The 15387-nt window shown below is 40.8% G+C and overlaps 1 protein-coding gene across 2 annotated transcripts in view; it reads right to left on the bottom strand.

The window, feature by feature from the left end:
- Ccdc80 (coiled-coil domain containing 80) overlaps positions 1-15387 on the bottom strand; it is a 44650-nt gene that overhangs the window by 16649 nt on the left and 12614 nt on the right. For both annotated transcript variants that reach the window (XM_055625071.1, XM_055625072.1), the window contains one exon: positions 12966-13122. In XM_055625071.1, coding sequence (XP_055481046.1) covers positions 12966-13122 — 157 coding nt within the window. The remainder of the gene's footprint in view (positions 1-12965; positions 13123-15387) is intronic.

Below are 15387 nucleotides of genomic sequence, written 5' to 3'. Positions count from 1 at the left end.
CTGACTGGACTGGCTGACTGACTGACTGACTGACTGACTGACTGACTGACTGACTGACTGACTGACTAGACTGTTGTAACTGTGGAAAGATGGAATCTTGTACATTAAGAGACAAAATTATCCTGGGCTATCTTTAGTTGTGTTAATATCCACTTACCCTCAAACCATGTCTTTGACCTAACATCTTTGTGACTGCTAGTAAAACTTGTGGAATGTGTTACTCAGCAGATCTCCAGCTTCCACCAACCCTAAAGCTATGAATGTTAAAAGATAACATCTGGGCCTGAGGAGATGACTCATTTCGGTATAGTGCTTGCCACGCAAGCAGAAGGACCTGAATTTGGATCTTTAGCCCCACAGAAAAAGCTGAGCATGGGCGTGTCCTAGCTAGCCAGCCTTGCCAATCAGCAAGCATCAAGTTCAGTGACAAACTCTGTCCTAAAAATGTGGTAAGGAGGCCAGGCATGGAGATGCACCACCTTTATTTCAAGCAGTCTACAGGCAAAGCAAGTGGGTTTCTGTGAGTTTGAGGCTGGCCTGGTCTGCCTACATGGTTCCAGGCCAGCTTGGGCTACACAGTGAAACCTTGTCTTAAAAAGAAGAAAAAAATTGGCTGGAGAGTAATTAAGAAATAAATCTAACATCAACTTCCTATCACTACACATATGGCACACATAGGATCACATACACACACAGGCACACACACACACACACACACACACACACACACTCTCTCATCATCTGAAACCTGTAGAAGAGATTGCCCCGATGTGCTTACTGTGCCTCACTGTACCTTACTGTACCTTACTGTACCAGATCTCCCACCAATGTATTGGACAAGTACATTGATTTAGAGTTTTCTTTTTGCTCTATCACTAAGAAAGCTCATATAACCTCTTCCATACTAGAGCAAGCCATGAATACACCTGAATCTGTGTTCACAAGCCATGGTCTCTCATGCTTATATCATGGTGAACTCCATTATTTCCCTGGGACAAGGGCTGCTCTTTGCATCTCTAAAGCCATTCAACAAATACCAGGACCATTTCACCTTCCACTATCGCTTCAGCACTTTCCTAGCTTCACCAGCTGTTTTTTAAAGAGTAGAATTTATTGCCTACTTTCATCACAGTCACTGGAAACTTACCGTGACAATCTTTAGATCCAGACCACTCAATTTAGAATCACTCAAAGTAAAGCCAAATGAGCTGCATTCTAACAGGTTTCCTAGCTGACTTTAATGCACTCAAGAGAACAAAAGCCACTGTCTCACAGAAGAAAACCTGAATTCTTATCACAGCACATAAGGCCATTAATGTTATGGACCTAGTGTATCTTAACTAATATTACTATTAAGACTGTGCCCTTACACTATGCTCTATTTTCAATTATTGTAGCTATGGCCCCTCCCAACACATTAACAGTGCAAATCTAGAATCCCAGGAAGCTGAGGCAGGAGGATGGCAAGTTCAAGGCCAATACTTCAAGGCCATCCTGGGCAACTTAGTGATTCTCTCTCTCTCTCTCTCTCTCTCTCTCTCTCTCTCTCTATATATATATATATATATATATATATATATATATATATATATGCACACACATATATGTGTAAGTCTACATATATGTGTGTTATATATCAAATACAAACTTATATACAACAAATAAAAAATAGATATTTGTACTTATTTGTTCATGCATAAAGAAGCACAAATGGGCAAAGAAAGAATCATACATATGGTTGCCTGAAGAGGGCAGGAAGTAATAGGATAGAAGGATCAGGCACAGACTCAAGAACCATCTATGCACAACTTCTTATATAAAGAGTATAAAATGTATCAATTTCAAAAGTTAGATAAAGATAAAATACCTCAATTTCCAAAACTAGAAGGATACAAATTTGATTTCCCAAGGTTTCTTCATTAACAAACCCACTATTTACAAATTTTCTATCACTTATGGTTTTATCCCTGATAATGGCGATTGGAAGAGTCTGTTTTGTTTGTGTTTACATACATACATATACACACATAAAAGCTTAAATTTAGCTTCTTAATATGAGAGAAAATATAAGTTACTGGTCTGGGTCTGGCTTCTTGTGCTTAGCATGATGTCTAGTTGCATCCATTTTCCCCACAAATTTCATCTTTCTTAATGGTTACTAAAATTCCTCTGGTTTATGTGCCCTGTTTTCTGTATTTCCTCAGCTTTTGAAAGGGAATTATTTATTTCTCCGCCACATTGTCCAATACTTCTTTTGCACAGTTGACTTTATTCCCTTGGTTATCAGGGGTTGATCTTAACCCCGATACATTTGAGAGATACATTTGAGGCAGAGAGTGATGGAGTAAGATGAGTGAATGGTTGCTAGGCTTTGTAGCCTATTTAGATCACTGATGGTTGAAAACTGAATGAACATACAGGAAACACCTAGACGCTGTGGAAATCCATTCACCTGGGATTTCTATCTTACTAAGGGTGGTGATGTGTAAAAGGGGCAGCTGCCAGACGCTGTAACCAAAGATGAAAACAATGGTTGGAGTCAGAAGATCAGTTTTTCTGGATTGCCTCAAGGGGAAAGAAGGATTTGGGGGGATTATTATGGGTGCTGATGATTGTGAGCTTCACCATATAATGTAATTTTCTTCAGTGAAATTGAAGACAAGCAATACTTGAGACTAGACTGTATTCTGCCATTCTTATTTGTATGTTAGTTTAAAATGCATCCACATGTATTGCTTATTCATATAAACGATTTTTACTTTGTTTCTTCTTGTATTGTATTCCACACCCATCACTTTTTCTACGCCCTTTTTATTAATTACCCCTAAACATTCATTTCTTCAGAAAAAAAAGTTACCAGAGATGGGTAGATAGCCCAGTGGTTAAGACACTTGCTTTGCAAGCATGAGGATCCAAGTTCAAATCCCTAGCACCCATGTAACACGTCAGCATTAGTGGATCAATACTGGCAGATATTGGGACCTCTAGTGAAAACAGTGTGCTTCAGGTTCTGCAAGAGAACCTGTCTCAAAAGAAATAAAGTGACCAGTGATAGAGGAAAACATCAAGTGTCTTCCACTGGCTTCTGAATATAATCATCCTGGGGTAAGGTGAGGCATGTGCACATAATACACATGCACACACACACACACACACACACACACACACACATTGTATCTGGTTGTCAGTGTCTGCTTTCAGGGCCCAGTAAAACTCTGGAGAAATGCAGAGGACTTGCTTCCTATTTAAGGAGAAGTAAAACCACTGGACAGATCTCCAGCTGAAAACCAGGCAGAGCTGAGATTTGGTTCACTGAGACTCTGGCTCACGCCAAGTTTTATTTTCCCATAACTGATTCCCAGTCTTGGCTGATAGACCTACAAGCCTTTCTCATAGGGTAACCTGGGACATAACACAGGGAGTGAAGGGCCTTCCAGGAATTAGGTGAGAGAGAAAAAATGCTCCCCACACTCCAAATCAGGCCAGCACTGTCACTCTGTGAGGCAAGGATGCAAACTGAAAGACCGGACTTCCAATAAGTCAGGGAAACAAACAAAGAAAAAAAAAAAAAAAACCCTCAACCTCCCCTACAGTCATATTCAATCCAGATTTCTAGAAAACACCAGAATAATGCTAAAAATTTTCAAGGCGGTTCCAGATGCTTATAATATGACTATACCAAGTTTGAAGTAGAAGATGTAATGGCTTTTCCAAACTCCTCTGAAGTAAGGAATGAGAAGAGTTGGAAGGTAGCACTTTTGACACTGAGAACACCTGCCTGGGGAGAACTTTCATCACCTGCCAGCCCGGTGCTGGGCTGAATGCCGATTTCCTCTCTAGACATCTGGAGTATCACGAAGCCTGCTGGCTCAAGCTACTATGTGAAACTCCAGGAAACAAATGGTTTGAATCGTTGTTAACCACGAAATACGCCTTTACGTTGTTAGTCTCTTGGGCTTCTCATTTATCATCAAGAGGACGAATGCAATCTGACCTGAAAGAGCAAGTCAGCATTTTATAACTAGCAGGAAGCAACAGCAATTGTTTTCCTGGTGACCATTGTGACAGCCCATCTGATCTGCAGACTACTTGGATCACCAAATCCAACGAAGATGATAAGGATGGCCACAATAATAGTGCCCCTTATCAGGAGGGGTGTGTAAGCACAGCCTGTGAAGTAGATTCTGTTCCTTTTAAGACTTAAGAATTGGGCTGGAGAGATGGTCCAACTGTGAAAGGCTAGGCTCATAACCAAAAATATGAGTTAAGATTTAACCTGCCCAAGCTCCCATAACGAATAAATTGTAACTCTGGGTGTGGACCTCCTGTCCTCCAGAACTACTTACTTTGTTTCTTTGATTTACTTGATTCTTGTTGAAGCAGAGTATCACTGTGTAGACCAAGCTGCCCTTAGACTCACAAAGATATGTCTGCCTCTGCCTCCCAAGATGTGTGTCACCATATCTAGCTGGCGTTGTTCATTAAGGTCATTATTCTCTCCCACATACATACACACAGAAGAGGGATAGAGTTCACCTATCAGTTACAGGCACATGATGATTTATGTTGAGGCACCGAAAAGGATGTTACTTATGTATCCTTTGCAGCCACTTCAGGGGATGGTGAGCTAATGAATGAAGAAAAAGCATAGCTGAAAATGTATAGCCCAGTTCTGGAGAGCTGCTGTGTAACACTGTGCCTATGCTTAGACCACGTATAATAGATCATATGGTAGCAGTTGCTGTCATGAGTAAAAGTGAATAGTCTAGAAAACTAGTCTATATGCATATCCAGTTGACATCATAATTAGGACAGACGTGTCATTTGTACCAGATCCTGCATCAGAAAAATCTGAGCTGGGCTATATTATTTTGTGTAAATGTTAATTAGTTGGAAAAATATTTTTGCATATTTTCAGAAGAAATGTATCTTATGAAAAAATACAGATGGTAATGAAATATAAAGGATGAATCCAAAGAACTCTAGTTATAACTAAACAATAAAAGCAGGTAAACTAATGTTTAAGAAAAGATTTTTCGGGGGCTGGAGAGATGGCTCAGAGGTTAAGAGCACTGGCTGCTCTCCCAGAGGTCCTGAGTTCAATTCCCAGCAACCACATGGTGGCTCACAACCATCTATAGTGAGATCTGGTGCCCTCTTCTGATGTGAAGGCATATATGCAGACATTGTGTACATAATAAATAAATAAATTTTAAAAAAAGAGAAGATTTTCAAAAAATATAAAACTTTTTATGGGAAGAAGGGTGTCAGTTGGAGATGGAGGTGTATGAGAGGGGGTAAAAAAAAATAACCAAAATATCACACACACACACACACACACACACACACTTTTCACATGGAAAATTTTATAGATAAAAGAATTGTAAAAGAAACCATTGCCTCTGGTCCAAGCCTTCTTAGTGTGAGACTTGACTAATCAGTGAATCTAGCAAGACGCCCATGGGAACTGCTGCAAATTACATCTTAGCTGCCTGAGGCTGAGCTGTGCCTCGTGAACCTCATACACATCAGCAACTTGAAAAATTGCAAAAACTCTAAAGTTCAGCCAAATTCTTCTGCTCTCCAAAAGGATTTGGGTGAAGTTCAACCCGTATTTTCACTGGCTTTTTATTTAGCCTAACAGTTTCTAACTTAGCTAATTCCCTCTTCAGGGTTGCCAACATCTAGGGGTCTCATAGGTCCACATGTATGATGAATCACCCATAGCATAAGGCCTGTAGGCATGTTGACTGGTACTACTCACAGCCAAGGGGACACAGGAACCAAGAGATTATCCTCCTTTGATTATCCAATCATGTAATACTTTTCTCATGTAATACTTTTGCTCCACTTTTCTGACTTAAAAAAAAAAAAAAAGAGTACTTTCATATCTTTGTTTTAAAATCATGACATCTTAAGCCAGAATTTTTCTGGCTCTACTGGATATATGATAGATAGATAGATAGATAGATAGATAGATAGATAGATAGATAGACAGACAAATAGATGATTGATTGACAGATAGACAGGATCTCTGTCACCACAAGCAGAGGACCCTCCAAACATTCCAGTGTCTTTTTGGATATCCTCAAAGCCCTATCTAAGACCTCTCCCATAACAACTGTCCCTGATGGGATCAGTAAGCAAGCACTTCTACGGCCAGCTCCAAGGGACCTAACCGGTTATCAGGCATTTGTGAAGACACCCTGACCACCTGGAACTACCTGCACATGCCCTGGATCACCCTATAAGAGAATTGGAGCCCCCCCCTCTCTCTTTCTTTCTCTCTCTTACTCTCTCTCTTCCTTACTCTTCCTCTCTCTCTCTCTCTCTCTCTCTCTCTCTCTCTCTCCCCCCCTTCCCCTAATAAACCTCCCACGTGGACCCGATCTCGTGGTGTGATTTGTGAACCGCGTGTAACCTTTACATTCACACGTTTCCTAACATTGGTGCGTTTTGGCCGGGATAGGTTACCTCCAGCAAGTTCACCAAGTGCGCCGGGGCTTCTGGAGACCTATTTTTCTCCAAATGCACCTGAGATCTCCACTTTCCTGCTTCCAGTTCGCTACAAAGTCATCCAACACCAGCTACATTGGTAAGTTTCCCTTTTGGTCACCATATCCCTATTGCTAGACCCCATATCTACTAGGGCCTCAGTTTCCCTTGGGAGCCTTCTACACGCGGTTTTCTCTACCTGCTCTTGCAGAAAGCCCTAGCTGGGCAAAACCGTGTTCTTCCGGCCGTGCCACAGGGCCTCGTGCCTCGATCCCTGGCCAAAATCTGACGAGATATTGGACCAGACCAGATCGCTCTCTCCAGAGACCTGCCTTTTTCTGGGACGCCATTAAAGGCCACATCTCTCTCGCCTCCCAATGGAAAACGCCCATATGACGCCATCTATTCCCTCGACTTCTCCACTGGGATGTCTTCTATAAAGTTTTAATACTTTGGGTTTACAACCCCAGTTAAAAGCTTCCAAACTCATACACCTCTATAAAAACCTGGCCTACATACTCTTAGGTAAGGGTCCGAATTGGCCGATTAACGGCACGTTAAATCCCAGTATTTTATGGGATCTTCTTAACCATTGTCAGCAAACTGGTAAAGGGAAGGAGGTACCCAGGCTTTCTTTCTCCTTCGCTCTAAAATTCCTCTCTGTTCCTCCTGTTCTCCTACTAAACTCCTTCTAACCATAAAACTAAATCTAAGGAGTTCTGCCTTTGACCCAGTGGATAAAGTTCCACCCCGCCTGCCTGCTGCTCCACCTCCACTGCCACCACCTCTTGGCGCGGAGAGCTGAGCGGAGACCCGCGGAGCATGAGCCGAGGCGTCCACCTGCGGCACCCCTCGTCCCACCCGCCATGCCCGGCTCCGCCGCAAGTGGTCGGGCCGGGGTCTTCACCAAGATAAACAGCCTGAGTCGCAACAGTCCCGGCGGCCGACAGCATTCTGAGATGCGGAGACACACAGCGCCAAAATCGACTTTTCAAAACTTGGTAGGGAGCTTTACAAAATTTAAAATTCCCGCGAAAACCCCTGGGCACAGCCATCTTGGCTTTGGGAAAAAATGGGCGAGACCTTGGTTTCATCAGAGGCTTCCACATGGCCAGCGCCATCTTTAATTTGGGCAAAGAGGCCCCGCCTCCCATGTGCCTTTCTCCAGTGCGATCCTTCCGCCCCTTTCCCAAGCGGCTTCTATTTAAAAGCTCTCTTCCAGATTTCTATACTCAGCTCTTGTATTTTCAAATGCTTTATAAAATCTTTATAATTTTCTCATTGGGTTTACGTTTATAAGTCTTAACCATAATTAACTGTTTATCTTGTCTTTTAGGCCTCATTTCAAGTTGGTATGGATTTTTATAAAAATGAAAGGTTACATTTCACTATCCTGCTTCAAAATAAATTTTATATAATAATAAAATTTCAAAGTTACAAATATCTGTTCAAATTGCATTGGTTTAAAATATAAGATTATTAAATTGCTTTATACTGTTCTGCTTAGGGGTTCATTGTTACATACAAATTGTTTATCAATATTTTAAATTAAGACCTAAAATATGTACCATAAAAAAATTCTAGTAATGCTCTGAGGTGAAGAGCCACCTCACTGCTTGCATTCTTTCCGCACCCACTAGAGATACAGTTGCTAGGAAACTGGACCATCCCCCTAGGGAGGTACACCTGGTCATTAATGGTCTGGGAACCTTCCTATAGCCAATCAATTCAAAATGTAGCATTTTGACCATTTATTTACAGCGGAGTCTAGTTATTCCTGGTCTTTTGGGGTTCGAAAACCGGGCAGAACATTTTGGGGGCTCGTCCCGGGACCCCAAGACTCCAGGAACCTGACCCGGAGGTTTTTATGCCGGCCGTAAGTGTCTAAATGTTTCTGTGCAATGTTTGTATGTGTAGTACTTTCTGTTCTCTGTTCTGAAAATTCCTCAGAGCTCGAGGTGTCTGTATCTGGGTAGCAAGACATGATCAAGGTGGTCACAGCTGCCAAAGTTCAGGGGGACGCCCCTAGCTTCATCAATATTTTCAGTATTTTGATGGGTAATCTGTACACCTGGTCCCAGTGAGTGCCACTGGGTGTCTCCTGGGGCAACAGCCCACTCTCGGTGTCTTACTGGGGCATCAGGGCCCTTTACCTACGAGGAATCAGTATGTTCGGCCTGCCCCAAAAGAGTCAGTTTTGGTCCCGGGAAATTTGGCCAGCTGGTTAGTGTTTTTTGTCTCAATGTCTCTGTGCAGTATTTGTTTGTGTCTACCTTCTGTTTTATGTTCTAAAAGGCCTCATAAAACTTGTTTAAAATGTGTGCCTATGTGTTTATAAGCTCTATGAATGCATATTTACAGGTTACCACGTGGTATATAAAGTGCCTCAGTGCCTCACCGCCATCTTGACTTTACCATGTGGGTTATAATTTGACTGCCATCTCGGTATGGGTTAAAAAAAAAAAAGGGTAACCTTGGTCAAAAATTCTCATTTCCTTCTAGGTTAAAAGGATGAGTTATTTTAAATTGGTATTGGTTTTAGAAATTAAATTGTTTGCACTGGTAAATTCTGGTTTTAAAATCTGGGTTTGACATTTAAGATTATGGTTATGCCTTGTGACTTCTACAAAAGGGTTACTTTGTTTTGATCTTGCAAAAACGGGTTTTAAAAAATGTTTAAATGTTTAAGGCTACAAAATATTTAAAGTCTATCAGGCATTTTGCTATGACAATGATCTTGGGTAGTCTAACAAAAAATTTAAAAGTTTCTCGATACTTTGAGAGAATAAAAATACTTTAGTATTTATTTTATTAATTTTACTAAGTAAAACTGAGCCATATGGTTTGGACTAATTTAAAAAATTACAGTTTTTAAAATTTATCTTGTGGAGAGCTGTTTGTTTGTTAAGCTGCTTTGTTTATGGAGAAACATGTTTTCACCTAGTTCCTTAAAACTTGTTCTAGTTCCTTAGAGTTTATGTTACCTTTATGTTACCTGCTACAGGAAAGTTATTTAAAAAAAAAATTGGCAGTTTCAAAACTCCTCTTTATATTAATGTAACTTGTTTTTGCTTTGCCTATAAAAAGCAAATCATAGACGCTGGGCTCCAACAGGATCATGTCAAAATGCAAAGTTCTATTTTAATGATGGGGATCGTGGATGCTGAGTTCAGTTACACGTGGCCAGCCACCACACTAGTCCAGAGATAAAGAGGGTAAAGCCATGAGTTTACGATCACTTTTGTTTAGGTCTGAGTTATGTTCAGTCGTCTGATTAGTGCTAAATGCAAAGTTTTTTACTGTTTAATTTTAATGCAAGTGGTAGGAGCAACAAGATTTGCTAGCTCCTGTATAAACTATACCTGATTAAAAGGTTTGCTTTAATTTTAGTTCAAAATGAGCAGATTTAAAGTTATGCTAACAACTACAGTTGGTTAAGATGTTGAGCTATACCTAGTGTCTTTGTTTAGTTTTTTTAAGGTTAAGCCTAGGGTGGGTAACTAAAGTTGCCTTTATAAATCTACTTAAAATATCGTTCTAGATAGCATTCTGTTTTATAGGACACAGTTTAGAGCAGATAATAAAGACAGACAAAGTAACTCAGACATGCTGACCCTCAAGCTTGTCAGAGATCTGATGAATATGGCATTTTAACATGTGTAAGCTTATTGTGACAGAAAGTCCCAAAATCCTGACAGTGGCTCCCCAAGGTCTCTGAGAAGATTTGGGCACAATGACAGATGACTTCGACTCTGGATTGTGGTATGCTAACTATGGGCAATACTGCCCCAACTGTCCCACTGCTAGGGCCCAGCCTAAACTGTGGCCAAAACACCTGGAGAGTCAATGTTTCAGGTTGCTAAGGGTGAGGTGAGGCCATTCTCTCATTTCTTTCTCCACAGAAACAGTCTCGTCTTCTGTGCCTAGCTGGACCACCTCTGCCCATGACGTTATGAGACCACAGGAGCCAGGGACACTGCCTAGGTGATGGACTAACTAGTCATTTCTGTTATTTTGATTGGCACATGGATTGGTATATTTATTTAGCTCATAACTTGTCCTTCTCAGGTCTCTGATCACCTTGATGGCTATGCTAAGCTAATGGTAGCTTTGCAGCTAAAGAGTAGACAATTAGATCCACTGTTAGATAAAATATATATAGCTTATGTAGGGTCTAAGGATAAAAGGAGTTTAGGTTATAAAAATACAAGTTACACATATTTGAGAGTCTTAAAAAGTGTCTTAAGTTTGATAATGCAACTTATAAATGTTTGAGGTTCTAAAAAATGTTTTAAGGTTGGTAAATGCAAGTTATAAAGGTTACAAGGTCTAAGGTGATTTAAAGTATCTTAAATAGGCAAAAAGGCTTAATATTTCTTCCTGTTGTTATGCTACTGTTGTATTGACTGTCCAGAGTTTTGACCTTTATCAGTAAAACTCTAATTTATTAATCTAACTCTGATGCAAAAACATTCCACTATACCACTATTCCACTATTAGGTCCTAAGCTCAAGATTGTAAGCCTCCACAATGTCTATGCTTATACTAAAGGTTAAAATCAAGTGAGTTTCCCTTTTATTTTATAAAAGGCTTTTGCTTTTTCAGAGTTCACCTTAAAAAGTACTTATGCCGTTAACACATATGTATGTCTACTGCCTTTTTCTCAATGCAGAGTACAATTGTAATACTAACATGTCTAAAGTTTTATCTCCTTCTTAAAACTTAAAAGTAATTCTTGTAAGCTGCAGAAAGTCCACCTAAATCTACCTCTCAGGACAACTAGATTCCAGATAAGTACTGCACTCATTGCCCATCTCAAAAGGTGGGACTCCTCCCCTTTCCCTGGTTTTGGGACTTCCTTTCCTGGCTACCAAACTGCCGTTTACTACATGCAACCACTGGCTAAATTGGTGAGTTCAATCCATTTTCTCAGCATAAACTCCTCTCTTGCCAGACCACAGAGCTCTGGCAACTTCCTACTATCTTTTGAGACAGAGGGACCCCCCTCAGCTGTAGCCTTAATTGTCTAGGTTTGACCCTCTATGCTGACTTTCATTTTCGGCCACACTCTCCATTGGGGAGTACACCCCCTCTATGGGTTCCTTCCCCACCTCGCTCACTCATGGGAAGGTCCCCCCTCGCATACGGTTCCTCTACTTCTCTGCCCCCAATGGGAGATGTCCAAACGCCTGTCCCTCCAGACAGGCTGGAGAATTTCAGGTTTCTACACCTAATGCCAGCTGGCATTAGGTCCGCTAAGTTTACATGCTTCTGTAACCAAACCTCACCTCAATGACAAGTCAAAAACAAAGCCTTCTTTAAATATTGCCAGTGACTGGGTAAATAAAGGTCCCTCCAGGTAGACAGAGGTTCCCATGTACAAGCTTCATCAATCCAAACCTTTCAATGTATACCTACAAAATTTTCTCTATACTCAACTTTATCTTTTGCCTATATATGTGTTTCAGTGTCCTGCCAGACACAGATGTTTCCTACAGCCACAATAGCGCCAAAGCAGCTACAGGTGTTCAACTCTGACCTCACGGACTTCCAACAAGCTGCAGGTGTTCAGCTCTGACCTCACAGACTTCCAACAAGCTGGACCTGCACCTTTCCTCCCAGCCATAGATGCTCTTGCAGACCCTGGAAAGCATCAAAGCAGCTGATTCTTCCTGGACTTGGCCAACATTTCAGCCTTTTGGCCTCCCTACAGCGCCCCTAGTGTCAGCAGGAAGTAGCCAGAAGAGAATCTATGCCCGTTATTCACTTATTGTTAACAAAAGGCTGAAGTGGTGTGCTTCAGGACCAGGACAAGCAACTCCAGGTTCTCCCAGCATTCCCCCGTCCCTACCTGCTGCTGCCTTGTGTGGCTAGCAACTCTCTCTATTGACAACCCTCTACCCTAAATTTTCCAGGGCAGAGACTTCTCTTATTCTTAACCTTACAACCTAACCATTTTGTTACTATAATTCCTCTCTCTCTCAACCTCTTGCATGACAACCAAGAGCTGCTTCCAATGAGCCTAAATTTATAGACTTTAACTTACCTTATAAAAGGCAGGCCAAGCTCCCTCTTTTTAATTATAGAAAAAGGGAGGAATGTTGGGATCAGTAAGCAGGCACTTCTACAGCCAGCTCCAAGGGACCTAACCGGTTATCAGGCATTTGTGAAGACACCCTGACCACCTGGAACTACCTGCACATGCCCTGGATCACCCTATAAGAGAACTGGAACCCTCCCCCTCTCTCTTTCTTTCTCTCTCTTCTTCTCTTCCTTACTCTTCCTCTCTCTCTCTCTCCCTCTCCCCCCTTCCCCTAATAAACCTCCCACGTGGACCCGATCTCGTGGTGTGATTTGTGAACCCGAGTGGAACCTTCACATTCACACATTTCCTAACAGTCCCACCACAGATAAGAAGCAAGCAAGCAAGCAAACCAACAAACAAAATACGATAAAATGCCAAAGAGCACCTAGCTGGAAGTGGTCAATTTTCATGGTGCTGTTGTTGACAGGACCAAAGATGGTGACTACAGAGATTCTCCTGGTGGCCATCTTGCAGAAGCTCTCCAGATACTCATCCCGCTGCTGCACGTACATGTTGTTCTCAGCCTTGGGGGTGGTGATCAGCTGGAGGCATGGAAGGACAGGCAAGTGTTAGTTCATAGTGCTCAAGTCACAATGAGGCCAGACACAGAGACAAATGAGAGCAGAGGGCAACTAAACTGTTAGCTGCTTTCTTAGGTGGCCGCATAATCAAAACCCGAATGACGATTTAGACAGCCTTTGTGTTTTAAGAAAAATAAAAACTAGTCCAGGGAGTTTAGAGGTCTCTGCTCAGTTCTCTAATTTACCGTCATTTCATCTGTGTCGTGGTTTTCCTATTTGTGGCCACGCAGAGATATTTGTTTTTCAAGTCTCTCACATTCTGTGAATATCTGACATGCAATAATCATCTGCCTTCCCTCATTTAGATCTTCATTATCCTAACTAATTAATTAGACACTGGGTAATTCAATTTTTTTTTTAAATCACTTCTACAATGTTGAAAGAGTTTCACAACCAGGCCCTGAACACGATAGATTAGAATTTTTACTAGGTAACCTTGCAGACAGTATGATGGCTTTGGGGGGTATATTTTACCATATAAATGACATTTATTGTCACACTGGCCTCAAGGAGGGGGATTTTGATACTAGAGCCCAGCCCTACTCTATCAGATGGCTCTAACTGTTTTACTTTAGCCTTCTCTAAGCAGATCTGGGTTTTTTCATCCATATTTTATGACTCTTCTGAAAAAAAAAAAAAAAAAAAAAAAAGGTACCCAAAGATATTTTGATCACTGATTTTGGTTAAAATGAGTATTCTTTGATTATTCTGTGTATGAATGTATGTATGTTGTATATGTACGTATGTATGCATGTGTATATGCATGTATTTGTGTACGTATTTAGTTAATTGTCTAGGTTCTCTTGTATCCTCTAAGAATACCTCACTGTTTGGAATCTACCCTAACACAAAAGCTTCTCTGATCCTTTGGTAATTTTAATTGCCTTTTTTGAAGCCTCCTCCAATATCACAGGTTTTCCAAGCACGAACCAAAACTATCTCCCACACCCTGAGAATGAGCAGCAGCGCATTGCCTGCTCTGGGAGTGGGAAGCCGTGGAGCTGTTTTCTGATGCTGGTCAGGCCCTTCTTAATCCCCCTGAACCAGGAGAACTCACAGCGCAGGTGCCGTAGTGAGGCCTGTTCAGGCCCCTAAATTGGTTCACTTCTGAGGCTTGGAAGCAAACCCATATATGTATGTATATAATGTATGTATATTATATATAAATATAATAAACATTTTCTTGCATTTAGCCATGTTCAAATGTAACATGTAAATGTTTCCATTTACCCACCAAAAACTTATAAGCTCTTCTTAAAGTCTTTGTCTACCAGGTTAGCATTTTGGGTGGGGGTGTTAATGGGTTGTTAATCTCTGTCAAATATCTCCTCAAAAACGGCCAGTAAGTTTGGCTCCAAATCTATCTTGCTGTTTATTTTTCTCTATCTTAGTTGTTTATTCATTCCTACAAGCTTTTCCTGCTGACATTTCTGTGCTGGACAAAATATTCCCTCCAGAAAATCAAAATGCTTCTGGAAGCCTCTGAGTGGAACATTAGAAAAGGTTTTTAGTTTTGTTTTAAAATGTTTTTCTTGGTTCATTTTTTTAAGTAGACTTGCTGCAGTTCATTTTTGATTTTCTCTTTCATGCCTGTTCAGATGGACATAGCAGCCAGGAAATTTAAAAGATGTTTTAAAAGATGTAATCTCCATGAGCAGAAGTATAAAAATTCCACATACTACCTAAAATTTATTAATTAATTTAGACTTAGCCTTAAGGAAAAAAAAATTAGGGTGGTTCTAAAAAGATATGTTGATCATATTTTTGGCTTGTTGGTTGGTTGTTTTTAAGTAGCTATATGTTTTGATAGGGAAGGATGAATTTTGAAGTTTTAAGTTGACATATTTGTTATTTTTATTTTTTGGCTTGTCTTTGCTCATAAATAGACCATTTTGGAATGAACAAAATGTTGTTTAGATGGGAACGTGAAACAATGAAGACAAAGGTAAAAAGATCCACTGTTCATGATTTTGGACTCCAAGCCCATATTTAGAATATATTTTAAGGAGTTCCAAGGCACAGCATCCCAGACTCTAGATGAATGATAATTACTGTCCCCTTACTTCATAGCCATACACAGGCTTCATTTCATCGTCTCATTCTTTGTCATGGGGCCTTGTGGTCCATGACCATATTTTAAAAGTTCTCAAAGCCTCCTCAAGTATTCTCCTCCTGGGCATGTATAATTAAGAGCTGCAGACAATATGTAATCTGAGAGATGCTCTT

Source organism: Psammomys obesus, unplaced genomic scaffold (genome assembly GCF_907164565.1).
Source record: "Psammomys obesus unplaced genomic scaffold, mPsaObe1.curated_primary_1811, whole genome shotgun sequence".
NCBI lineage: Eukaryota > Metazoa > Chordata > Mammalia > Rodentia > Muridae > Psammomys > Psammomys obesus.
Note: the sequence above shows the minus strand (reverse complement) of the source record. Positions and strands in the feature narration are given on the sequence as shown.